At 46.7% G+C, this 27,097-nt stretch overlaps 1 protein-coding gene across 1 annotated transcript in view; it reads right to left on the reverse strand.

Moving 5' to 3' along the window:
* Positions 1-27,097, reverse strand: part of LOC144944131 (uncharacterized) — a 290,632-nt gene that overhangs the window by 257,909 nt on the left and 5,626 nt on the right. The window contains exon 2 of the mRNA XM_078872236.1: positions 22,830-22,888. Within this exon, the coding sequence (XP_078728362.1) occupies positions 22,830-22,888 (59 nt within the window). The remainder of the gene's footprint in view (positions 1-22,829; positions 22,889-27,097) is intronic.

Below are 27,097 nucleotides of genomic sequence, written 5' to 3' on the forward strand. Positions count from 1 at the left end.
GGACAACAAGGCACATGTGCCGTGCCTCTGGTGACAAAAGGGACCGGGCATCGAGAGGCCATGTGGCCGCATAGAGAATGTTGAGGGCTGCAGTGTGACGGGTGAAAGAAAAGCACTCAACACAGACCACAGTGCATGCTGTCCATATGGAGGAGCACAGAGCTTGAGCGATTGTTGGGATCGCCGGTTCTGGCTTCCTTATCCTTTGGTGGTTTCTGTGCCTCTGAAGTCAATGACAAGCACAGCATCACAAATCTGTGAATAAATTGTGTTTTTATCGTAGTGCAATAGTATTTTGGGGATTTTACAATCTGTTCATTACCGCATATTATCTGTGCAGTTTAAATATAGTATCAGGACAACATTCCAGATACTGTAAATGTGGCATTATAGTGTGTACCATAAATTAGATGAGTAAATATCAACATTCTGATGTTTTTTGCTATAGATGATTGATAAAATGTCAGCTCAAAACATAGAATGTGTGTGTAAATGTGTATTATTATTAGAAACGGGTGCGGCACGGGCTAGAGAAGAGATGGAGTGATGTGGTACAGGAGGACTCGGAGCTGAGTGGACTTGCCGATGACTGGTACCAGCGGTGTCAAAATCGGCCTCTGTAGAGAAGGCTCGTGAAGGACGCTACTGGGCAGTTGGAGGCAGTCGCCCTCCAACAACAACGGAGGGCGGAGGAGTGACGCTCACAACAACGAGCGGAGCACCGGGTGGCTAAAGCACAGCAAGTTGGCACAGTAGGGGGCACAGGTGGTGCATCAGCCAGTCATCTTGGTCATCTCAGTCAGTCGACCCGTGGCACCTGGGTCTGCCCCGTGACCTCCTGCCAGCGGGCGTTCGCCACTTCACGTGGCCTCAAGGTGCACATGGCCTGGCACAAGCGTCGTGGTGACGTCACCGCCACTTAGTGGCGAATGGCGGTTGTTGTTGTTATTAGAATCACTGAATTAAGTAAATAAACGCCTCTCGTGCCAAGTGTCATTTGACCCTGCACACATTCACCGGGTGTAAGGTGGCAACTCCTCGAACCAACCAACACTAAAATCTCCACACTCGCAGGTCTCTGCATTAAATGGCACAAAAAATATTTATTGCAGTTAAAAAGGAAGACTTTTAACCATGCTATGTTTTGTTTAAAGCATCAAACGGTGACATTAAGCATTAATTCTACGCGGTGCAAAAACTTGTCAAGGAGTAAACGATCCATACACCGTAGTCACATTGCTAAACATAGTCTCACATTCTTTACGAACGTGAATGGACTTTTTCACGCCCTGTTATCTCCTCTTACTCGCACCCTGCATCGGAGGGTTCTACTGCCAGAAACGCGAACGAGCACGCGGAGCAACGCATCCATTCACGCGGCGAACAGCATGCGGACAAACCGTGGTGACCAACGAGATTATCAAACACCTTCAGTTCAGGGCAAACGAATCCAATTGTAGGTTGTAAAATAACAAAATGTAAATTTTAATTCATCATCATTTGGACCGTGCCCTTTTAAAAAAATAGGGGAAGCATGTTGCTAGAGTCGAAATGACGGTAAGCGCAGGGTAAGGGAGCAGAGGTTTTCATCCACTTCAGGGAAAAGCAATTCGGCAAAATCTTTGTAACAGATTTCAAAACAATTTTATGACTTGCAATGTATTTCATTGGCGACCGGGCAAGTACAGCATATAGATCAAGCATGGAAGGAATGCCTTTGATATTGTATTCACAATACCAGGAAGCATTAGGAATATAACAATTGTAATATAAGCCCAATAGGTCTTTAAAAGCATACGAACATAGGAGGTGAATTCTATATGGTTTTAAATTTGCACAAATCAACGAGTGCAAAAATATACCAAATCATCTACTCGTGTGTGTGTCGTAAAGCTCTCCACGACTATTTACCCGCCGTTCTTCATGTTGCCTCAAGCAAGGATCAACGAGGTCGTTGCACCTGCGGCAGCCGTGAACGGCGACGAGGTGAGCACGAGACCAAGACGCGGCGTTCGCACCTCCCGCGATGCTCACGCGAGGCGCCAGGCCGCAAAGAGCGACGCAAATAGCACGGCACGGGGTGGGGGCCAACTGAGAGCAAAGGCTGAATGTTTAAAATAATCAATAAATGTGTCGTTAAAACCCACCACCACCCGACACAGCCAACTAGTAAGGGTTGTCACGTAAACAGAACATGGCAATTCATCACTAGTACAGCACACCGGTTTGTTGGAGAGCCAAGCCACAACATTTACAATCTGAATCTAGATTTGAAGTTTTCGTGACTGCAGGGATCCATACTCATCAAAATTATGCATTATTCTGATGATGATTGCTTGTGTTGCAATCGAAACGTCGTGATTTAATTTATTTCATTTTATTTTATACCTACGTGACTTTACCGAAAGAACCAAAGAGTATTTACAATCTGAATACGACGTTTCGCCAGTAATTACAACTAGCTTCATCAGGCGACAGCTAGATTTGTGGAGAAATCCACCTGTGTCGTTCCTTATATAGAGGCGTAGATGTGGGGACCACACATATATTTACGCGATCGCACCCAAAAAACCTCTATTATGGATGGCATTGGTCGCGAAAGCCTGCTACGTGTTAAACTGTTCAAAAGAAGTTGCCAAAGGGCGGTGTCACCGGGCTTTCCAACTGTTTTTGTTTTGTCGTTGCTGCTGTATGGAAATGATCTACAGTTACCACAACAGCGATACGCACCCACGGTCATCCTTCACATTACAAGTCAGCTGCACCGATTATGCCCCAAGCAAGTTACGGCTATTTTCCATGACCCGAACGGAGCGTTGTCGTAAAGGCAGACGAGGCAATCGCGTCTTGCCGTTAGGTAAGTCCACGGCGCACCCCTCCGCACGTTACGTCCCCTGGGGAAACGCAGCTGGCCAAACCGCTCCCCCATTGTTTCTGCAGTAAGAATAAAAAAAATATTGGGACATCCGTTGGCCTTGTGGAAGTTTGGATTATGCTACCTGTTCGGTCTGCACTCGTTCGCACACAACAATGGTGCATAATGGACACGCTGGGTCACAGCACTGTAATTCAGAAGAGCCAAATGTATACTGCGCACTATGCACGGTATTGGCCATATCCACAAAACCCACGACTGCATGTCCATCGATTCAATCACCAAGGTCTGTTCGGAGATCAAACGGTTTGAATGGTCTAGAAACTTATCAAGGATGGGGGGGGTCCTGAAGTTTCAAGTTGTTTTAATTAGGCCCTAAATTATTCATACACATTCACATTTTTTTCTCTGATAAATACCAATTTCTAGGTTTTCAAGGAGGGGGACGGGGCGGAGTCGCCCCCATCTCCCCCCCCCCCCCCATTAGATCCACCACTGTGGGGAATGTTGCAGGCTTGCTGTGCATCAGCTACCTACACAGGAGACACGGTACGTCCCCACAATGCAGAACTATTTCACGTGAAGTATTCTTCAGACCATTTACTGGACTTACCATAACACATCGCGTTTCCAATTCAAAATGATAAACACGTCTTATAATCTAAACATAACGTTCTTTCTCATAATTTAAGTAGTCTATTCAAACATAAAAAAAAATTTCAATGAATTTGCTCTTTAAATCCCCGTGTATATGGCTTGTGTAAAAACAGATAGGGTCATGCGGGGGAGCAATTAGCCTTTCATAACTCTTTGAGATTTGTTAAATATTTGAGATGTATTAAACTGTGGTTCTCAAAAAGTTACTTAATTGACTTTGGCATGAGGCCCACCTGCCTTTCAAATGCCGGGGGGAGTGCTGTTAGCGTCCCCTCGACACTATGGCCAGCATGCTCGAGCGGCGAGGAGCTGCCAGGCCCCCTGCACCCTTGGCTCCGAGTGCGACATTTAGACATGACTGGTCGTTGCACAGAAACTATGATAAAGTGTCTGCGACTGTTTAAGACAACACACTCTCTGAGCAAACCAGAAACCTCTTCCGGTCCACGACGTTCCTCGTTAAATGAAACAACGTGTGCGGAGTTTAAGACTTTGATTGAGAATTATATTGGAAGTATTGTATTGTAAGTAATCGTAAGACTATTAAACAATCCTTGTGCAGGCCATATAAATGACATGATTGCTTTAGCAAAGCCAGGAGGTCATCTGGCCCACAATACCTCATGGAGGCTTTTCAGAATTTGCCTTATATAACACTGTCACATATTTAGTTAAACAATCACCTACATGTGGATTTCATGGCGAAATCATAAGCAATAAAACCTGTGTTTATTTTTGTTCATCGTTTTTAGCACGAGGATGTCCCATGCCATTTAAGCCCCCACTGGGGATATCAGCAGGAAGCACGGAGGAGTTTCCACGACATGGAAACATTGCTGTAGCCAAGCGAGTGGGAGAGTGGACTCACAGCAAAGCATCAACACTGCACAGTCAACTTGTGTGGGAATATCCCATGGGTCCTAAGAACGCACTCATTGCACACAAAGTGCTTGCCACAAATGAACCACAATACCCTGCTGATCTTGTCAAGGAGCATACACCGTCATGCGAACTCCGGTCATCCTCACAGCTGCTTTTGGCTAACCATCGAACAAAGACGGTCACAGCATCGCGTGCTTTCAGATACGCTTCTGCGGCCGTCTGAAACACTCCTTCCGATATTAGGAAGCCACTGGAGCTATGAGCTTTTAAATCTATATGGAAAACACATTTTCTTTAGAACTGCTTTTGGTGTTTAGTTTGCTGTCCTTCCCCCACATCTCTGGTTAGCGTGGTTGGCTACGTACGGTGTGAAAGAAGTTCAACATACATACATTCACACGCGGAGAAACACGCTGCCGCGGTGTAACGGATCAGCACGCTGGAGCTGCAATCCAGAAGTCGCCGATTCGATTCCATCTCCCGGCATGGCAGTCAAAAAAAAATGGCTGAAAGTTTCTTAAATGCACCGGCCTCTGTTGGCCCAGTGGTACAAATGGGTTCACCATAATTATACGTTAGGAATCTTGTGCATGGTGGGGTAAAGTGTGGGTATTCCTAGCTCTCTTCCAAGACGCCTGGCAGGCAACATGAATATAGCAGTAACGACAAATGGAGAAATAAGAATCCATGTTAGCTGCATCAAAATAACATTTTGGTCCCAATCGAATGGCATTTGTTAAATACAATTTCTCAAAAGGTTTTGACTTAACGAGTCTGATCATCAGTGTCCAGCCTGTTAATTATTTGTCGGTGCCCTGATATTATAGCAAAGAGCACTGCATGAATGCAATGGAGCCCATTAAGTGCAATACACCAACGTTGTACAAAATGTAGTATCATGGTAGATTATCGGTGTTAAAACAATGACTAAACAGACAACGGCCTGTTTCACAACGTTAAAATGAAACAACATTACGGATCATCAGCTTAATGGAGACAGCAGGCACCGTGATGAAAGAACAGATAGAATGGGTACCAAGGTTGATGGCAAATAGCAACAAAGTCGCGTTTACACGCGTGCATCTGCACACGTAACAGGCAAAGCCTCGTCTCCTACAGCCGTCAGGAAGAGAACGCCACCTTTGCATGGCTTTACAAACCCCCCGTCATGTTTCATATTTTCCCCCAGAATACTTCAGGTTTTCTGCGCGAGCCATCTCCGGCCGCAGAGCCATTGGCCATGCCAGACTCCACGGCGCTACCGGCACATCAATCAGCCTGGTGTGCTTCCCCTTTGCGCGTCTCAGTGTCATCTCATGGTGGAAGGGACTCGCGGGTAGATGGAGCTTGCACCAAGACACGCGCACACACGTCGTTGCTCGTCGTGGATTCTCTCATACGGTGGTCCCTCGGTTAACAGTGACATCGGTTCACGTTTGTGCATCCCATAGTGACCCCCATGGTTTCGATTAACGTTAAAATGTTGATGTAATGGTATGTTTACGTTATGCACGCGGGTACCAATTTCATCCAATCGTAAGTGGGCTGAGCATGCCTCAGCCAATCAGCGATGCCCATTTATGAGCGTTAAGACCTCAACTGGTTTTGTTTAACATTATGTTCTCTGTTTTGGCAGTGGAAACAGCTCTCTTGCAGACTCAGTGATTGTTACTTATTTTATCAACGTTTAAGCGAATTCTATGTCCAGTTATTTTGGTTAACAGTAGTTTCCGCGGAACGGATTAAAAACGTTAACCAAGGGACTGCTGCATTTGCAATGAACGGCAGACTGAATTGCAAGGATGCGCACACGAGGACCTCGTGACAGGTCTGGTCACGTCAAGTTCTCTCTTTCCTCAAACGATCGCTGGGGGCGGCTCTCATCTCCGTTGAGCCAGCGGTGGGAATTCCACATTCCCATGGGATGAACAATGCGCACTCCTCACCAGGTGGTACTCATTTCGTCGTAAGCAGTGGAGAAGTGGCTGCTGTGGCCGACTAGGTCAAGAGTTGAAGAAAAAAGGGGAGAAAAAAAAACCTATCAGCATCAACACCAGCAGCAGCAATGGCACAACACAAATCCCATTCAGCAGACGAGCTGCCACTCTTGGCCACAATGCGGCCAATGCTTCTGCCCAAGGGGCTGGTGCCTCTTATCCCACCGGCGCGCAGGGAAATGCTGCTGCTAGCTGGTCTCTGCAGTCATCGTCGTTCGTGATGGATAGCCGAAGAAGTAGTTCTTATTTTACCAACCACAGAGTATGCCAAAACTAACTTGGCAAACATTTTTCTCAAAGGACAAAAGGACGTTGATCACATTGCCTGAGACCCACGCCTGTACCTGACTGCTCGTGTTCGCTTTTTCGATAATCGTACTTCGTCTTCTTCGTGTGATACGTGACAATGTTAGTTACGATGGCAAAAAAAGGGCTGAGGAATTTTAACAGATCTAAGGCAGCCAGCAGGTTTTGTTCGCATTGGCAGTGCAGGACGAGTGCACCACGGCTGTACCAGCTTTTAGATCCATTCTGCCAAACTCGTGCTTATCTAGCACACTATCATATTTCAATAGGAAAAAAAAACTGAACACTATAGGAATTTACTAAATAATACCTCCTCCCCCACCCCCCGACAAGCAGAAAAGAAGTACGACTTAAAGTCAATGCAGGCCAGATGTTGTTACATTCATGGGAGGGGATTGAACCACGTAACATTTAACATTATCAAAACATGAAAATGTAGCCTCAACTTTTCCGTTTGCGTTTCTTGCCACGTTTTTCTCCTGGGCAGGTTTGCATGAGGAATGTGTTGAGAATGGCCACAATCTGTGCGCTCGGGCTCGGGAAAGACGGCCCACGAGTGATCGTGGAGGATCATCCACTCCCTCTCGTGCGCGGGAGTGGAGGGAGAGAGAGAATGGTGGTGACAGAGCTGCGGCGCGTTCTCTCGATGTGTTCCGAGTTCGTTCCTCTGGCCCACAACAGATGCAATGCCCTCAGCGGTAGCTCTACAGAAACGTAGCGGTTACGGAAATGTATTGGCCCGAACGTCGCTCAAGCGAGCCTTTTTAAATATTCTGCTCATTAGCCAGCCGTTCCTCCACGCTCCAGCTGTCTTTTTATTTCGTATCGATTAATAGCAGAAGATTTGTTATCCACTCATTTGTCTGTTCAGAAGCAGAGTGGACCTCGTCCATTCCCCGCCTGGAAGGAGTGAAGACGGCAGCAGCGGCGGAGTGTTTACGATGCGGTCGATGGTTTGGGATTCGTGGCCGCACTACTCGCAGGCCGTTGAATCTTCGACGCGCCATTCATGCATCGGGTGGCCGCATCGGCCGTGCCCGGTCCCGATTCGGTTGATGGTCGACCATTGGAGGCGTGGAGTGTTGAAACAGGAACAAGCCTGGCTCCAGCAGTAACTAACATAAAAAAAAATCATCTTCACTAGCCTTCCTTAAGGCCCTTCTCTCCTCCCCTAGCCCATCCTACTGCTACTGCTACTCCCTTGCCCTCACCCCCCAGCTACGACCATGCCTACCCCAACCCCTATCACTACCACTACCCCTAACACTACCCCTATCACTATCACTACCCCTATCGCTACTCCTAACCATACCCCAACCCTCCTTAACCTCTCACACCTCTTCGAACTATCACAATAACTACACCACCACTTTTAATAACCAAACCACTCTTTATCAACTCATGTACAATTTTATATTTGTTGCACGGCCCCTGGGAATTTAGGCACTATATACATCTATATAGGATAAGATAATCAGGCCATACATCAGGGGTCTCTGGTTAATGTCTCCCATGCCATAGATCTGCTATACGGCACAGGGCTCGTGACACACAACGATAACATCCAACGTAATTGTAATCTACAATGGTTATCGTGACGAGTGCAATGAATTACACTTTTTGGACTGGCCAAGTTAATCATTTTCGGTATTCGGCCGAACCCACAGCCAAAGTGAAAAGGACGGCATCTTCTACCCGACTGTCCAGATGGCCGGGTGGAAGGGAGCAACGCGTGGGCGCGTGTGGCTCTTAAATTACCGCTGCCTGTGTCGTTGAGGCTGCTGCACCTCTGTGCCCCTGCGTCAACAAACTTCGTTGAGTTCGCCGCTAATGTTTAGCCACGATGGGGTCAGATCGGCCACATTTAAATCATCCGAGCACTCGCAGCCAAATGCTGAGCCCATGAGCTAGCACGACACCTTTGACAACGTCCATCAGAGATAGTGACCTGGCATCGCGTGCATCGAGAGGGACGACAAGATGCAGTGCTCTATACTGTACTGTACGCATAAAGCTTTGTATTAAAATAGCTGCCTACTATAACAGCATTGATATTATTAACAATTTTAGCCCTTCGTTGCCCAGGCAAGCATCACTTCAGTCTCAAGGTGTCTCTTTCAGGGGGGGGTCCTGCCAAGGTTTTGCAGTAGGGAGCGATGTTGCTGCTGTGAGTAATCCCGATTGAGAAGTTTGTCGGTCGTTTTTCAAAAGTGGGATGTTATGGCCAATTCTAGTTACATTGTTTGATTTGTTGTGTTGCTATGCGAGGAAGCCCGAGAACTCAGAGGAAACCCATGCAGAACATGGGGAGAGAGAACGTACACACTCCACGCACAAAGGTGCCGGGTCGGGAATCAAACCCAGGCCTTATCTTGCTTCAAGTCACAAGCGCTACCACGGGGCCACCCTCCCAACCTGCGTTGGTACACAATTCACGTGGTACACAATCCAATACCCGTACTCCATTCTGCCCTTTATGATGTAATGTTAAAGATCCCATCCGACGCTCGCATGTTGTTGAGCGCGACACCCACAAGGATTTAAGATTCGGAGGAAACAGGTAAAGGTCGCTTGGCAACAGAATCAAGGAACACAAATGCCGCACAATGAACTCTAGTGTCATGTTCTGGTTTGGCAACGCGCAGAGTTAAAACTGGGCAAAATACCCACCACTGAGATGATAACATTACTCACACCGACCGACAGCCGTGCCAATTTGGATTCACTTCACCTCCAATCCCTCGAAGCCAACGACACAGACAGATCTGGCATTTTTAGCACCTTGTCTCTTGCCAGTACCTCGAGTGCACCTCCTCATTCTCACGCTGTAAATCATTTGCCCCGCTGTGTTTACAGTCCATTTTGTAGTCATGAGATAAGGAAGGAGGGGGTTCAAAGACACTGTCGCAGTGTCTCGATGACCGGGTTTAATAAGTGCACGATTATAACGGCACAGGGTTGTGTTTGCTTCCCCTTGAACAATTATCACTTGAGTTGGATAACGAACTTCTTTGCGGACAGCAGAACTCTTATCGCTCCCCATGTGTTCCCGTGGGACTGGTGAGCTGAGTGATGTTTTAACGGCCATATTTACTACAAAACTGCAATAACTTGACTAAGAAGAAGAAGAAGACCCGGGAACTTTGCTGTGGTATTCAGCTTGGGTGGAGGTCATCAGAGCCAGCACCCAGGTGACCTTGCCCAGTCTCCCCAGGAAGCAGAATGATATTCTGTACCAAGATCAAATGCTGTTCACAGAGAATTTTGCTTTGTATTTATTTTCTTACAAAGTCCATTAATAGGGATGCTCCAACACCACATTACACGTGTCCACTACGTGACTCAGACAGATGTCAAGATGAACGGTAGTTCTGATTCCCCCTGGATGTGATGTCTGTGTTGCCAGGGCACACGGGGAAGCCACATCGCAACGCAAAAAACTCCGCGACAGCTGCGTTATCAGAACTGCAATGAATTTGTGTCGGCAGAAAACATCCAAGGCTGAGTATAGCAGAAATTGCAGAGGAGTAAGAGGCATCAGTTGTAAGGTAACAATTAGGTGTCTCCATCACTATTTTTTTTCAACTCCTATTACACAGTCATAACAACCAATTTAAATCATTCAGCTATGTAAGCATGCATTTACGCGTATGCTGGAGGCCTGCAATTGAGAGCTTGCGGTGAGTGCAGGGCTGTTCTGTTTGTATGGAGCAACTCTGTGGACCAAATAAACGCGGCTCGCTGTCATCAATATGACCTCAGGTCCGCGAATGCTTTGAATTAACTGGACCCATGGATAACAGGAAATGTTCACGCTTTCTTCATCTGCCACAAAGGCTGGCACACACGAGACAAATATGGGCCAGGCTGATGTCTGCATTGTCAGACAAATTTCTGTGTTTATGGCCACTTTATTCTAGCTCCTGCCTATAACATAAATCTGGACTCTATTGTATTTAGGGTGTGTAGGCAAATATGCCTACAAAATGAAAAAAAATGAACAAAAAATTAATAAAAAATGTAGGGGGGGGGGGGGAGTAAAAAAAAATGTTTGGGGGGGTCTACAATTTTTGTAAACCTGTTGGATTAACTTTTTACCCCCACATCTGGCGTGGGGTCCACTTTCTTTCACTTTTTGATTCAAGCATTCTGAAAAGTTCTTATAAGTTAGTTGACAGTCAAACGGACAAATGGATCACAGCACGTTTATAATAGAATACGTGTGTTGACACTTTGATGCCTCTTAGCTGTTCGAAAATCTTTGTTATCGTTCTAATTGTTTACAAATGCGCATCATTTATACCATTATTGTATCTTGAGGCCGATATATATGACTAGTTCTTCTGTTATACGCAGGAATGGTTTGCATGAGTATTTTATGTTAAGAAAATGCACCCGATAATCTACACTCATGTGCCAGCAAACTTATACTCCAGCATTCGCCAATTGTAAATCATCATTTTCCGTTACAGCGACATGCAGGTTATTTCATAAAATGTATCCCATTGTTTTAATTCCATGCTTCCATTGAACCGGGAACCATCATTTTAATAAATTTTGTTGACCGATAAATGGACAAATGGAACGCCGGGATCTTATATAATAGAAGAAATGAGCAGGCCCATTAGGATCATAAAGCCTGTGAGTCCACCGCACAGACTTACTCTCATCCACCAATTTGCCGACAACGAGAAAGGCTAAATGGGTGGACAACGGAATGAGGCTCAGTTCAGCTGGACCCTGCAGCCATGGATAAGAGCTGCAGATAAAGAGGGCTCATGGATGCAGACAGCAGCCTCCCTGCAGGTGAGGGCACCCTAGTCCAGAAGCTGTTACGGCAAAATGTCGCTCGCTCGTGTGAAAATCCTTTAACATGGCAATCCAGGCACGTCGTTTACAGAGTATTAATTTTGTTTGCTGCTGACAACAAGAGTCTGAGCAAAAGCCTAAGGGTACGTTGGTGATGCACACTCAGGCCAGTGACTCATCGGTTTATCACCTGTTGTTCAGATGTTTGCAGCTGAAGAGTCCGAACATGTTATCTCGTTTCGATGACTTGGCAAAAAGAGCGAGCTAATCCTCAGTTCTGCCACGTGAATGCATTACCTTTACATTGGCCACACACAAGCGCATTAAACGTATAAATAATACAAAAAGAAAAATAAGCAGACAACCAACAAAATACGCCTCCTTCCCATGTCTGTCCGTCCACAAAAAATAAAAGTATTTATTACATGACACTTCCACACTGGGCACCAAGCATTGTAATCTAAGCAGAAAACACATATTTTTCATATATCAGCCTCTTCATGTAAAAAAAATGTTTTACACAACCATCAGCCCCACAGCCTTCTGGGAATGCATAATTCCAGCGGCGTTGATTCAATACAAGCCATCTCTGGACCGGTTTCAATATACAGTGAGCCTGACTGTTGATGAGACGCTGCGTGTCGAAACCGTCCCAGAGTTTGCTTGTACGGTACCGAATCAACGCTGCAGAAATGAAGCACTCCCAGAAGGTCGTGGCGCTGATGGGTTGTATAAAAACATACATTAGTAATTTTTTACGTGGACAGACGAATTTATAATATATTAGGGGGACGTTTTGCCTGATCATCTGTTGTCGCTTATATTCTCCGCAACGACGACGCCAAATGATGATATTGTATTCCAAGCGAAGGAATGGGTGTTTGAGTACCGGAGTGGTTGTGTACACGTGCGTGGGTGAGGGTGCACAGCGGTGTGCCTACTGCCCATGTGTGTCGTGGAGCAGATGCGAGAGGAGGCACACAACCACAAGCATACACTCTGTGTGTGTGCCTGCTTGTTTAAAAGCATATGCGTGCAAAGGGAAGGCCTATCTGCATCTCTTAATCATAGCCAACGAACATGGCATAACAACCACATGCAGTCTAACATGACCTCGGGTAAAACAAACAAGAGCAGAGAATCTGCATGGCTTTAGCTGCACGTCTTCACTCCGCGCAAACCAAAAAAAGAGATGTATGGCCGCTCAGCACTGCAGAATTGCCGCTTTCGTTTTTAATCTCTGGTAATTTGTGATAACGTGAGTAGTGAGTGCCAAACGATGTGAACAGATCGTAGCAGCCAGGGCCCGTGCTCGTTTGCGAGAGTGGCCCGGCGCTGTTTGTGAGTGCATGATCAAGTAGATGGGTAGGGCTGAACGATTTGGGGAAAATATCTAATTGCGATTTTTCTGACAGATATTGCAATGTCCATTTTATTTGCGATTAAAAATGGTCAAGTCAAGCTTCAGTTCAATATTCACTGTGTAATAGATTTAAAACATGTGATGGAGAATTACCACATGATACCATCAAAATATGAACTGCTCCATATATTATAATCCAAGAATGAGAACTTAAAAGATATGAATTGCTTCCAACATGTATTTAAAAAAAAAATGTAATCGAACAATAATAATACAAAATAAAACAATTCCAATAAGAAAGTAATAGGACTTTTCAAATCGCAAAAAACGCAGCCTTTGCGATTTGCTAATCGCATTGTTACAAATTGCGATTTCGATTTGAAATCGATTAATTGTTCAGCTCTAGTAGACAGCCGCCTGCTTTCCCAGAACCTTGGAACTACTGCAGCTGGGTTTCACAGACACACGTGTAGATTTTAGAACTGCCAATGCGCACCGAGACTAGATATGAACATGTTTGCCCATCACCAATTCCAAATGGCAAACGTGTAAAGTGTGAACAAATTAATTGGTGATACCACGTTGACATGGGTGCACAGCAAACACAAATAACAAAACGCTCAAAACAGGCATCATCATTAACATTGTAGCCCGAAAAATAATTCATTATAACGGAGGCGACGTTTCGTCAAATTGCGCTCCTTCACGACACATAAACCGACCAGAAGGGACATTGCCCGAAACGTCGCCTCCTTAAATATAAACATAGGTCACTGCGCCGTTGTGGGAAGAGTGGCCCCTTCTGGGACGATGGGGGGTGGGGGGGGTCACCTTCGTTGCAGCCAGCACGGGAACGACGAAGCGGCGCTCACTCCATGCGACAAACTCTTGGCTCCACCTGCCGCCCGCATCCGGGCCACTGAGTGGGGGGCCCCTGCACCTGAACCCTGCAAGCCCTGGGACCCCCCCCCCACCCCTCCTCACCACACATGCCGGGCTGGCGGCATTGCGCTCGCTTGTTTCGCCCGCCACGAATGAGAACGGCGCACTTGACACTACGCCCATTCCTGCGCGCCCCTATCCCCGATCCTCCGAACGCATCGCTTGGCGACGGAGATTGCGGCGCGAGTTCTCTTTGAACAAGCGGAATCCGGCCGAGATTTTCCATGGGATACACGTGGCGGCCGGTGACAGGCGAGGCCTCTGTTGCCTTGCAAGGCCACCCACCCGCCCGCCTACATGGGCATCACAGTGGAAAATCCAAGCGGCGGCCCCATTATACAGGTTTTGGCAATCGTTTCAGAATGAAAAAAAATTGAATTCCCAGGCGATGACTATGACAATTTTTGATCGGCATGCTTCAAAATGCTGTTGTGGCTGGAAAGTTAAAAGCTGTGCCAAAATATACTGTTCGCCATCCTGTCTCAAGTCATACCTGGGGCATAAGATAACCCCTCATCTGCAGCCAACCTTCGTCATCCCTGCAGTTCTGTGCAAGACACACACTTATTCAGACATAAAATAAAAAAACCCGTCTCTTTACTTTTCATTCATTTTTATTTACTACTTAACTTTCTTACGCGATTCGTTGCGCACAGTTGCACTTCATTTTGCGCGCGGTTGCAATTTACTCTGCTCAGTCGGTGTTAGCTGCTGAGAGCGTGACGGGTTTCTTTTTTTTAATTCCTGTACCCCTGTGCCCCCTGTACCATTCCCGTTCCGCTGTAATGTGCACCGATGCCCACTTTATTGAGGGCGATATTGGCACGTAAAATAAAGATTGACTGAGTTCGCACGCACGTGCAGTTTAGATCTCGAGACTGCGTTTGGGGTGGCAGGGTGGTGGCGCGGTGGTGAACACTCGTGCCTCACAGCAACAAGGTCCTGGGTTTGACATCCCAACTCAGGTTGATTACTGTGCAGAGATTGTATGTTCTCGCTCTCCCTGCTCTGCATGGGATTCCTCTGGGTTCTCCAGTTTCCTCCAACAGCTAAAAACACCCAGTGTAACGTCTATTGTCCAGTGCTGAAAATGTACCTGCATTGGGATGCAATGCTTTATTTAATAAATATACTCAAGCTGGGTTACACGTAGCAACATTGCCAAGTGTTGCCAAGGTTGACTTTATTTATCATTCGTGGGCATGTAGGCACAACGGCCTTGTACTTTCTACACATATCTGTGTGTTGTTTGAAACTCACGCATTTCCAGCCTGTTATATTATTCGTTTTTGCTCGTCATTTACAGGTATGATTTCCCTTTGTGGCTGGTGCGCATTTTCCGCATCCTTCCACGGTCAAACACGTGACGGCCAGGCCACACGGCAAGGAGTTACGGGGTCAAGTGAACTCAACGGACCGTGCCCGTTTCTGTAGATTGTTTGCTCGCTGGCGAGTCACCAAACATGGAGGTGATCCTCTCCCTCGCACGTGGTCAAAGCGACACAGACGGACGTTCCCCCACCGCGCGGTGCCCGATGACAGCGAGCGTGACACGCGTGTTGGCCCTCCGCCCTTTAAAGACGGACGACGATACAATGGGGAAAAGTGTGCCAAGCAAAGCGTCTTCAGAAGTCTGTGCGAAAAGGACACTACAAAAGGCCGCCTAATTTGGAATTTCAAGAAAATAAATCAATGCGGAACTGTTCAACCCCTGCTTTTGTATCCAGAGTAATGAGCTTTGACATTAAAATACTGGGTGCAGTCAACCGTGATACTGTATACCACATTCAAACAAGACTGTATTTTAGTACAAAAGGCAACTGTCTTCATTGAGCTTCATAGATCCCACTGTTTTCACACGTACGGATGCGGTACACACTCTGCGCTAAACGCCGCTGCATCTCTTTTAACTGCAACGTTGAGGTTTCATACGCAGTTCACGCTTTAAAACAGCAAACATTCCGACATTTGACGATGTCTTTTTCCTTTTTTCCAAACGCCAAAAATTACCGCGTAAAAAAAACGTAACTGTCCGAAACCCGCTCGGCGGTTTCGCCGCTGCTCTGAGCACAAAGCGGGCGCTGTACGAGCGGCCGCTCTTCCCCTTCCTCGACCGCTTTGTCCTCCCGCCGCTCCGACGGCGGGAAGGGGAGCGGGCCCCTCTCACTCGCCGCCCCTCACAACGGCCATTCGGCGTTGACAACGAGAGGGCAGCGCGTTCCCCCGCACCTCCGATCAGCGCGGTTGGCTACGTACAGCGGTGCGAAAATAAGTTCAGCGTGCATGCGTACGTGCATGCGCTGTTGCAGTGGTTCGTGGTTCGAATTCCGGCAGGCCGCTCGGGTTAACACTGCGGGCATATTAATTGCATTAGGTGCCGCAAGCCCCTCCCCCGATGTCATTCCAAACGAGTTGGTCATCGTGTGCTGGCGTCACGGTCCATATTTTAAAAAAAATTATGTTGACCGTAAAATTACTCAATTGGGATTACACATAGCAATCACTGCCCCCTACTACTGGAAGACTAATGTCGTCTGTGAAATTAAGTGCCAATCGTACTAAATGCTGAATTATCATTCGATTTATTAATTCCCACTGAAAGTGAAATGAATTCAGAAATGTATTGTGTCAAATAATGCGACCCTTAGAGCATCGTAATCCATTTTACAAATTATAACTTTCACTTTGAATATGTTTAACCCAGAACCAATAAGATCATATATAAGCAATAGATAAACCCATGTGGTGGCACACAGCTGTGGCAGAGCACGCCATATTCACCGCAAACAAAGAACAAATTCCTGCGGAGGGAGTTGGTAGGAACGTTGGGTTGCTCGGTCAATGGCCAGGGTCAACGGCGGCGTGGTGTATTCCGCAAATGTGGCCGACTGTGATGGCGGGCACAAGCCGGCGTGAGTAGGTTAAACGTTGAGTTTTATAAGGGTATCACGGGGTGACCAGCCCCTCCCCTCCCACCCAGTCCCACCCTCCCCACCCAGCCCCTCCCCACCCTCCCCTCCCCACCCAGCCCCTCCCCACCCTCCCCTCCCCACCCTCCCCACCCAGCCCCTCCCCACCCTCCCCTCTCTACCCAGCCCCACCCCTCTCATTTTTGGATCCACGACGGACGGACGGACACAATAATCCCCTGTGGGCTGGTGTAACCAGGAGGTTCTTACAAGTATAATACCTATGAGAGGGATACTGCTGTCACAGCAGTGTAATGGCCAGCACACTGGACCCGCAATCCAGAGTTCGCCGGTTCGATTCCATCTCCCAGTGCGGCAGCTGAAACAACGGCGCACGTTTCTGAAACGCCCCAACCGATGTCTACCCAGCATCTGTGACTTGGTTCACCAGTTTGTCGATCGGCAGGTTGCGTATGGTGGGGTTAAGTGTGGGTACTCCTACCTCATCCAAGACGCCTGGCCTGCATAACAGAGTAGGCCAAAAACATCCGAGATGGGCTCTCTAGAGCGCCGTCTAGTGGAGGCCCTTCTGCCAGCAGTGATGTGAGCAAGAAATTACATAGATGCACCTGTGCTTTGTCATTTATTTTTTTCTACGAGACGGCCAATTTTAAAACCACACGGTAATTAAAAGGAAACGTCTATGGTCTCAGTCTAGTCATTGAACAACTTATTCAATGGGTCTCTCTTGTTGCATACCTTCATTCAAGCGTGGCACAGAGTGTGCAATGCTGTGGTTTGTGAAGCAGGTCTGGAGCGGAGGCTGGAGTGGTGCGCTCTGTTGGCCGCGCATCAATCACGAGCATAAGTCGAGGTCAGACACGCATGCCGTCCTAAATCGAGACTGTGTTTCGGTGCTGCAGTATTTCTGTCGCTCTGTTGCACGCTGCTGTTGGGGCCAAGTTTCCAAAAGAGCAAAACCTTCTCCTTCAGTTTACGACCTAGTCAAATTGGATGCGTCCACTCTCGTCAGATCTCGAGAGTTAAACCGGATAAATCTGGATGGGAGACTACCTGGCAATACCAGTGGTTGTAGCTTTGGCCCGCTAAGAGGGCAGGAGATGGTGATACCGCAAATTGATTCTTGAATCCACTCTGCAGATGTCCAAGTGATATCCCAATCACATGCAGGGATTTATTTCTGGACACTCAAGTTTCTTCCCACACGCCATTCTCCCCCAAAACGAAAATACGAAAATACATAAAATGTCAGGCTAGCGCCCATCGCAAAGCAGGTGTTGAGTGACCTTGTACCGCACAGGGACTAGCTACCAAGAGGGGGCTCTGCGCTCTGAGACGTTTCGTTGCATGATAGAGAGGTCGCAATATACAACACGTAGGATCGATAAAAACTATTTAAAATACAAATTATAAACTACTTTTATTTTACCAGGTAAGGCCCTCTGAGCTATATAGCTCTTTTTCAGAATTGACTTGGCCACAAATGACAGCTCAACGAAGTGCCTCATCGTGTGTAAATTTAGAGCAGCCAAATACTCTAAACGCGTGATGTTGATTCTAAACGTGGAGGGAAAAACCAGAGGACCCGGAGAAAAATCCACGTGACCACAGGGAGAGAGACACGCAAACTCCAAATATATAGCAGGCGTCAGGATCGGAATGGATCCCACGTCCTCCTGTATACCAGGCGAGGTAGTTAACATCTACTAGCCACCGTGGAGCATTCATTAATTCCCATTACCCCCCCCACCACCCCTGACGGGTATTTAACGGCTGCTGAGTTTTACGTCATGGGAGCTCCACCCAAACCGCACGGCGAAGTCGGCCGGCCCCACGGCGACACGATCCCCGGAGTCACATTTGTGGAATTTCCGGCGCACGCCTGAGACGGCATACTTTTTTAGGCTCTTAATTTTCAGGGTCTTTAATCACTTTTAAAGAACGCTAATCACGAGAATAATGCCAATACTGTTGCCCTGAAACACATGTATGAGGGTAAACTTACATTCTCAAAGAGACGTAATATTTTAATCTAAGCGGTTTTGGGCATTCAGCATGATCTACCATTTATTTAGAACTGCTTTTTTGTGTTTAGTTTGTTCTTCCCCCGTACCTTCAATTAACACTGTTGGCTACGCACGGTGCAAAAGGAGTTAAACGTACATACATACGCATATTTTACGCACACAGTCGTCGCATGCGACGTTCATGAAATAAAATAAATTATCAGCGCGTTTGGCAAAGACCCCTCTCCTCTCCCTTCGTGCTTGTCAACAAACGAATTACCCATCCCGTAACAGGTATGCGTGGAAGTTACATTTCCAACAAGCAAATGCGTTCAAAATCACGGAGCGTAGTAAATATATCTCGCTGAAATGGGGGGCTGCAAAGGCCGGTGGGGAACACGCAGCGCCTAATCGGGTCGCCTGCGGCAGACCAGTCCCCTTGCCACTAGCAGCACCAACGGGCTGCCCCCCTAAGCAGCTGTATAGCAACAACCTTGGCTGATTAGAAGCGCTGAGCCACTTCATTTCCATGTTAAATTTGGAGCTACTGAGCTTGGAGTTTTTAATAATAATAAAAACATTAATGCAGTACGTTATATATTTGCGCCGTTCTTATGTATGTACGTTGAACTTCTTTCGCACCGTATGTAGCCAACCATGCTTATCGGAGGTACGGGGGAAGGACAACAAACTCAAAACCAAAAATCAGTTCTGAAGAAACGAGTTTTCAATCTATATTTAAAAGTGCATAGCTCCAGTGGCTTCCTCATATCGGAAGGTACAGCACGCGATGCAATGACCGTCTTTGTTCGATGGCTAGCCAAAAGCCGCTGCTGCTGCGAGGATGACCGCGTGATGATGGTTTATGACGAGGTCAGCAAGGGCTCTCACGAAGGCCCCACTGCGTTTCACAGACAACCTGCAGTAGTTCCATAGCAGGGGGCGATGCTGCTCTCTGTGCAATCCCAATTCAGCAATTTTCAGGTATTCTTTTTCGAATTTGGAAAACCTGGACCACGATGCCAGCACACAACGGACAGCGTGGTCCCTGATGTCTTCGGATGGCCTTCTTCTAAGGACTCCAAGGTCAAGGCTTTGTTCCCTGGGGTGATGGGGCTTTTGCAAGTGCAGCTCCCAATCTTTGGAACAATGCTTTGCCTTTGCTAATCAGACAATAAAAGTCGTTAGCTCTATTTAAGTCTGTCTTGAAAACTCACTTCGTTAAACTGACCTTTACCCCCTAGTTCTGGCCGTTTACCCTGCAGATTGTTTATTTGCTGCTTTCCATACACGGCGGCACATTGGTGGGATCTACAGATGAAATTCACCTTGCAAATGCCAATTATTATTGCTCATTTCTAATGACCTCATGGGATCTTTATCGTCCACTGTGAAGCAGCCGACACGCATCTGACGTTGAGCCCCACCACAGGAATAACAACCAGGGTGGCATGCCCGTTTTGAACCGTGAACCTGGTCGCGTGGATGTTCCTCCGGGTCCTCCGGTTTTTCCCCTCCATGTTTAGAATTAACATCACGCGTTTAGAGTATTTGGTGATAAGCCACTTCGTTGGGCTACCATTTGTGGCCAGGTCGCTTCTGAAAAAAGCTAAGGAGCTCACTGGGCCTCACCGTTTCTACGCAAGCAGGAAGACTTTGCTGAGCTACAGAGTTCATTTTGTCTGTAGCTGCGTGACGTCTTCCTTCCTTTGAGCCCTATGAAGTCACCACAATTATCATCACACCAGTGTGATGATGCTGATGATGATTATTATACATTTTCATTTAATAAGCCACTTCTTTGAGCTATCATTTGTGGCAAGGTCGCTTCTGAAAAGTAAGCTAATAACTTCGTGAGCTTTGCCTGGAATGATAAAAAAAATAGTTTAGTTTTATTTGTAGACTTTGTAGAAGTGATTTGTTTACTTTTCCTATACTTTGCACTCCTATCATGTCTTTGTATTGCTTGTTGTTGGTACGTTCTGACCCGCCCCGACTGTACATATATGAAAAAGAGCTTTATAGCGCATCAGATTGCTCCAGTAGAAATACATCTTCTGATACTGAACTTATTTTCCCCACCGTACGTTGCCAACTGGAATAATCGGAGGTGCTATTGTGAAGCAGAGTGTTCAAGCACCGCTGGCGATGGTAACAATCAGTATTGCGATCGCCTTGAACACAGAACCTCTGCTCATAGTGCCACCTTCCCAAGTACAGCGCAGAGCCAAATAGCACGGCAGCTATTCAACAGTAAACAAGTATCATCCACATGCAGGTACTGATCATGAACACATTTTTACACAACTGTTTCTCCACTGCATATTGAATAGCGGCAGAAGCAGCGCGGGCGTCACCTCGAGCCACGGTAACTTTGCCGGCCCTCACGGGCACAAGGAGGAGTAGAGCCTCACCCGGCGTGGGCCTTTTTAAAGGTACGGGAGGTCAAGAAGAGCCCCCAGCGGGACGGCTACGACGACGACGTCGACCAGAAGACGAAAGTAAACCTCGCCGCGACGCCGAGGTTCCATCAACAACAACAATAAAATCCTTAAACAAATGTTTTTTTTTAAACAACGGTTTTATTGACAACTTCGTTTAACTCACGGTCGAGAAGTACGTCAATGATGTGGCGCCTGCTCCCACATCGACACTTACTTGAATTGATTACTTTCGTAAATCATTCACAGGGAGCAGGCGATTCCACAGTTTAGTGACCGCAGCGTTTTTTACCTGCACAAATATATATATAAATAATAAGACGTCCATACAAAATGTTAATTGCTTTAAAGTAGCGAATTAATTGATTCATTGATGCCGATTTTCATACAGGCATGCGTTTTCACCGGGTCTGAGTAAATGTGCAAAATGTGAAAATCGATTGGACAACAGGAAGTGGACTAAATTTTGATTGCAATATTTGACCACGACACAGGAATCAGTAATAAAAAAAAAAAATTTAAACACGCTTTAATGAAATGTACTGTACGAGTAATGGAAGAACTTCACGACTCCATGAAGTGGCCCCGAGGCTTGCCACAGCATAAGGGACCGTGGTGATTTACAGCCAAAGTTAGTTGAGTGTGGAAAATTAGACCCAAGCCGAAACATAACATATAAAAAAGATTGTTTAAAATATATATAAATGCTTAATGATAGTATCGTCATCAATATGACATAAGTATACCAAGTTTGCAGTTGATACCACATTGGGAAGTGGGTTAAAATTGAGTTACAAGATTCGAGGATACAACAGAGTGAGTTAATACTGGTAGGAACCTCACGGTTCCACCAGCTCATAGGGGATTATTGTGTCCGTCCGTACGTCGTGCATGCAAAAGTGGGAGGGGTGGGGCTGGGTGCGGAGGGTGGGGTGGGGAGGGGCTGGTTGGGGAGGGTGGGGCTGGGTGGGGAGGGGCTGGGTGGGGCTGGGTGGGGAGGGGCTGGGTGGGGAGGGGCTGGGTGTGGAGGGTGGGGCTGGGTGTGGAGGGTGGGGCTGGGTGGGGGGTGGGAGGGGTGGGTCTGGGTGAGGAGGAGCTGGTCACCCCGTGGTGCCCTTATAAAACTCAACGTTTAACCTACTCACGCCGGCTTGTGCCCACCCTCACAGTCGGGCATATTTGCGGAATACACCACGCCGCCGTTGACCCTGGCCATTGACCGAGCAACCCAACGTTCTTACCAGCTCCCTCCGCAGGAATGTGTTAGAAAGCGTGTAATAATAAAAACATCATGAGAAGGGAAAGGGGGAATTCGGCTTACCAGCAATCGACACCTCCGGCGCAAACGTCTCCACGGCTTGAATCGTTCCTAACAAAATCACCGCGCCTAAATGTGCGCAACGTTAACGTTCGACGTTTTAATCTCATGCCTTGATAACTCGCGCAAGTGCCTCGGTGGGGATCCTTGTCAAACCTTCTCACAAACACCGCCGTACTGCCATCCTTCAGGGCGACTGATGCGTACGCGCGTTGACAAGGCGCGAGAAGCACCGCAATTTGGTTTTGACGACAAACGAAGCTGCATTCTGCAAAAAAACCCTTTCCTCTCGCGCAGACTTACTGTGCTGTGTGCGAGCCGTCGACAATAGCGCCAGCACCGCTATCCGCAACAGCAACCACCTGCAATGAGAAACGATCAGCATCGGTCAGCTGCGTGCATCTGCAGAAAGCACAACAGCAGCACTCGAATCTACAATCAAATTAATGTATAAGACAATTGGGTTGAATTCCCTGGAGTGCGAACATTGTGTGCAGCAATGGGGAAATCCCAGAGGCATCCCCCATACAAATACAAAAAATCACTCTCATAGCCTTAACATAATTTTTGCGAGCACCACGCCTGACCGCTGTTGTCTCCCCAGTGCTCATGTTTACACACCGCACCGGGTACCCATTTTAGGCTGAGTCGAACTAGGGGAGGCCCAGGAGTAGTTCAGATAATCGTCACTAGTGTTGGCCGTGAACGGGAATTCACGTCGGGTTGCCGGCTTTGTAGTGAAGTGCTAACTGCTACACTACCACTCCCCGCCACCCACTCACAATAGAGATTCACACAGAGACTCACACAGAGACCCACACAGACTCATACAAAGATCCAGACTCATACAGAGACCCACACAGACTCACAACGGAGACCCACAGACTCACACAGAGACTCACACAGACTCAAACAGAGACCCAAAAACTCAGACACCCAAAAAACCTGAAGGCATGGGAAAGCAGTAACACACTACACTCAACAGTAACAACAAATAGAACCTGCCAGCTGAAACCAGGAGGAATAAAAAACAAACTGCAATGGGTTCTCTGCAAAAGCAAAGCTGGGACATGTGTGCAGTGTCACACGGGCTACGAAGGACACACCACAGCGGCGAGCCCTGCACAACTATTATTTCTGTAACAGGCACTTTCATTCACGATCTTACCGCATTACACGCGCGGTAAACATTCAACCTGGAAGCCTCGCTCATCACGCGCTTGTACCTAACGTGGCAAGGACTGTGTATTTAATTCAAGGGAGCATGTTTATTAACCCAATGACATAGGTGATGTATTATCTCTGGAAGTTTTTTTGTGTGCTTCTGGGACATAGCTGGAATAACATCGGGGCCTGCTGTTTACGTTTGCAGTGAATAAACGTTCCGCCGCCGAACACTATAAATTGTGCACGCATGCATGTTCACTCTTTTGTCTCTGCAGCTTTCCCTCTCTTCTGTTCCTCCCTGACAGCTGTCTAGACTGGAAAATACCCCATATATATGTTTAACTTATTGAGAAACGGCAGCACCAACAATGTTGTCCTCATCCCAGAGTGGCACAGTGGTGACCCTCGTGTCTCAGCAAAGTAGGGCCTGGCTTTGATTCCTGACTCGGGTGACAGTGTGTTCTCTTCTACATGGGATTATTGCGAGTTCTCCAGTTTTCTCCTCTCCTCGCAAAAAAAACAACAACATCTGACTGGTAATGGCCAAAAACAAGCCCAATGTTGAAAAATTACCTGTGAAAACCTGACAGGACACTCCTGAAAAAAGTCTCAAGACTCGGTGAGGCTTTCTTGGGTTTTGGCCAATGCCATCTACATTGTGTTGTTGTTTTATCAACGCTGAGGAAAGCAGAGAATACTTGAGGAAAGTTATACAGAACGGTGGGAAAATGTAGACATTCTACACAGAAAGGCACTAAAATCAGGAATTGAACCCAGGCCCTTTTTGCCATGAGGCACGAGTGTTGCCACTGCGCGACCCTGCCGCCCCATAACGACAGCCAACACTAACGCATTGCTATAAAGAACATGGAAGGCTCCTCTGCAAGACAAAGACCAGACTAATCAATTACTCTCAAGTTGAGCTCTGCAGTCCCCAACAGTAAAAGCAGCAGCAGCGTTTAACTATGTCCATTAAACTAACATACTCCCAGGATTTCAGCCAGCCATACATACGTACATATTGGAATTCCTTCAGATTCACTTCAGCTGCACAGTTCTCAATCAACGTGAAAAGAGAACATTCCGTGAAGAAGCATTCGACACCCTGCCATGGGTCCAGGCACCACTGATGAGGACAAGCTCCCCACCCCTCCCGGCAGAAACCGTGCAACGGTCCTCCCAATCAAAAGCCCTCCACAGACACAGACACTCTACAGCAATGGCTCTTCTTAACTTGGGGTGCACGCTCCCCCTGGGGGGGGGGGGCGAGATGTCCTTTCTGGGGGTGCGAGACATGATCATATTTTTTTAGAAGGTAAATAATCAAAAAGACAAATCAAGCATGGGCACGTACGTACAACTACTTTGTTTAATCAAACCTATGTGTTTATTAAGATTATACTTTTTTTACGATTGAGAACCAAATTGGTGCAGGTCGCAGTAAAGGTTAAGCACCACTGCTCTATAACGTGTGGACAATCTCTCCAACAAACGTTTGTGGCTGTTTAATCAGACTCGACGCCAAGCTATGAGATTGGAATGCGGCGTGGCCGCAGTGGTTAGAGCACAGCGCGCCGAGTTCAATTCCCGGCCACGGCTCTCGTTAGTGGTGAGCGATATCTCAACCCGTCCTTGCCACCTCCTCCACACATTTACCAGCGTGGTGAAGTGTGGGCCCAATAACCCCCATGACGGACATGGGATGGGGAGGCCTTCATCCAGCAGTCGATTGACTAAAGAGTGACATTGCAAGAAGCTACTTGTAATTAATACATGTAAATGTATCATTATTATAGGTAAATACAGCGCCCAAGTCAAGGTCACATTTTCATGTTATCGATCAATAATTCTTTCCAGATTCTCATTTCACACCGAGAGGATTTTATAAACTAGAATTTCGGTGACCTGTGGCCTTCTTATTCTAGCTCCCGTGGAGGGCTTCTCGGCGCAATGCACCTCGCGCATCGCCCCCACTGATGTCTTCTCCCCCCACCACCCCCCCCAAATGTGTGCAGATACTACTTACTCTATTGTATGTAGAAATACTCTTTTTGGGGGGGGTTCGAAAATTGTTGTAAACCCGTTGGATCAACCTTTTACCCCCACATCTATGGACGGGGTCCACTTTATTTCACTTTTTGATTCGGCCCTTCTGAAAGGCTCTTATAATTTATTTGACCGAACAAATGGAACGTCGGGCGTTTATAATCGAAGTATGTTTACACATTGATGCCTCTTAGTTGTTCGCTAATCTATGTCATTATTCAAATTGTTTACAAATGCGCATCTAATAGACCATCCCATTATTGTATCTTGAGGCCAATATACATGACTATTCATTGTTATATGGAATGGTTTGCATGAGTATTTTGTTAAGAAAATGCACCAGATAATCTACACTCATGGGCCAGCAAACTCACACTCCAGCATTCGAAAATTGTAAAGCATCATTTTCCGTTACAGCGACGTGCAGGTTATTTCATAAAAAAAAATCTATGCCATTGTTTTAACTCTACGCTTCCATTGAACCGGGAACTTTCATCATTTCAATTAATGTCAGTCGCATCTGAGTTAATACATACGACCGCTTTCCCACGGGGTCCTTTCATCTACACAGGCTGTACCACACGCACCACCAGGCATGGTATGCAATGAGGGCAGCGATACCAGATCAGAGGTTTCACATCGACGCCCAGACATTTCGGTGATGAACTTTAAAAGCAAAAAACAGAAGAGAGACAATCAAAGGGGTGGTCTTGAAAGAGGTTTGTTTTAGATGCACAGTTACATTTGAAACATTATTATTTTCAGGCGTTTTGGCCAAAATTAAGAGAAATGTTGTTAACAATGCCTTGATTCATGGCTGGCTAGATGATAAACTGGTAGAGCACTCTTGATTTGAAGCTTTCGTGATATTGGTGTATACATATGGTACAGCACTGTGTTTGTAATTTTCGAGAGTTTTGCATAGTTTAAATTAAACCCAGAGATTTTTGTCCATTCCTTCAAAGATTTGTATTCTCTGGATCTGACATCGATGAATGAGAACGTGAGGACGGTCGCTGCTAACGCAGTGAGTGCATTGTGAGCCGTCGTGGGCAACATGGCAGCGAACGACTCAACACGGCACCGTTACGTGATTTTGAGGAGTTTTTATTCGAAAAGAAATCGTAATTTTCAACATTTACAAAAATTAAACGGGTTCAATACGTGTCCCGCTGCATCACCGTTACTGTGCACAATACAACGCATCCTCTTCTGCTTTCGATATAATTAGAAATTACAATCACGTTTTTCATTTCCTACCACAGCTAAAAAAAAATAAACCACACTATAAAATTGGTTCTGGCAAAATATTACTTGCAAGTAAATAAATTGTGATTGCGCCGCAGCAACATTGCACT

The sequence above is a fragment of the Lampetra fluviatilis genome, chromosome 2, assembly GCF_964198595.1.
Source record: "Lampetra fluviatilis chromosome 2, kcLamFluv1.1, whole genome shotgun sequence".
In the NCBI taxonomy this organism is placed as follows: Eukaryota; Metazoa; Chordata; class Hyperoartia; order Petromyzontiformes; family Petromyzontidae; genus Lampetra; species Lampetra fluviatilis.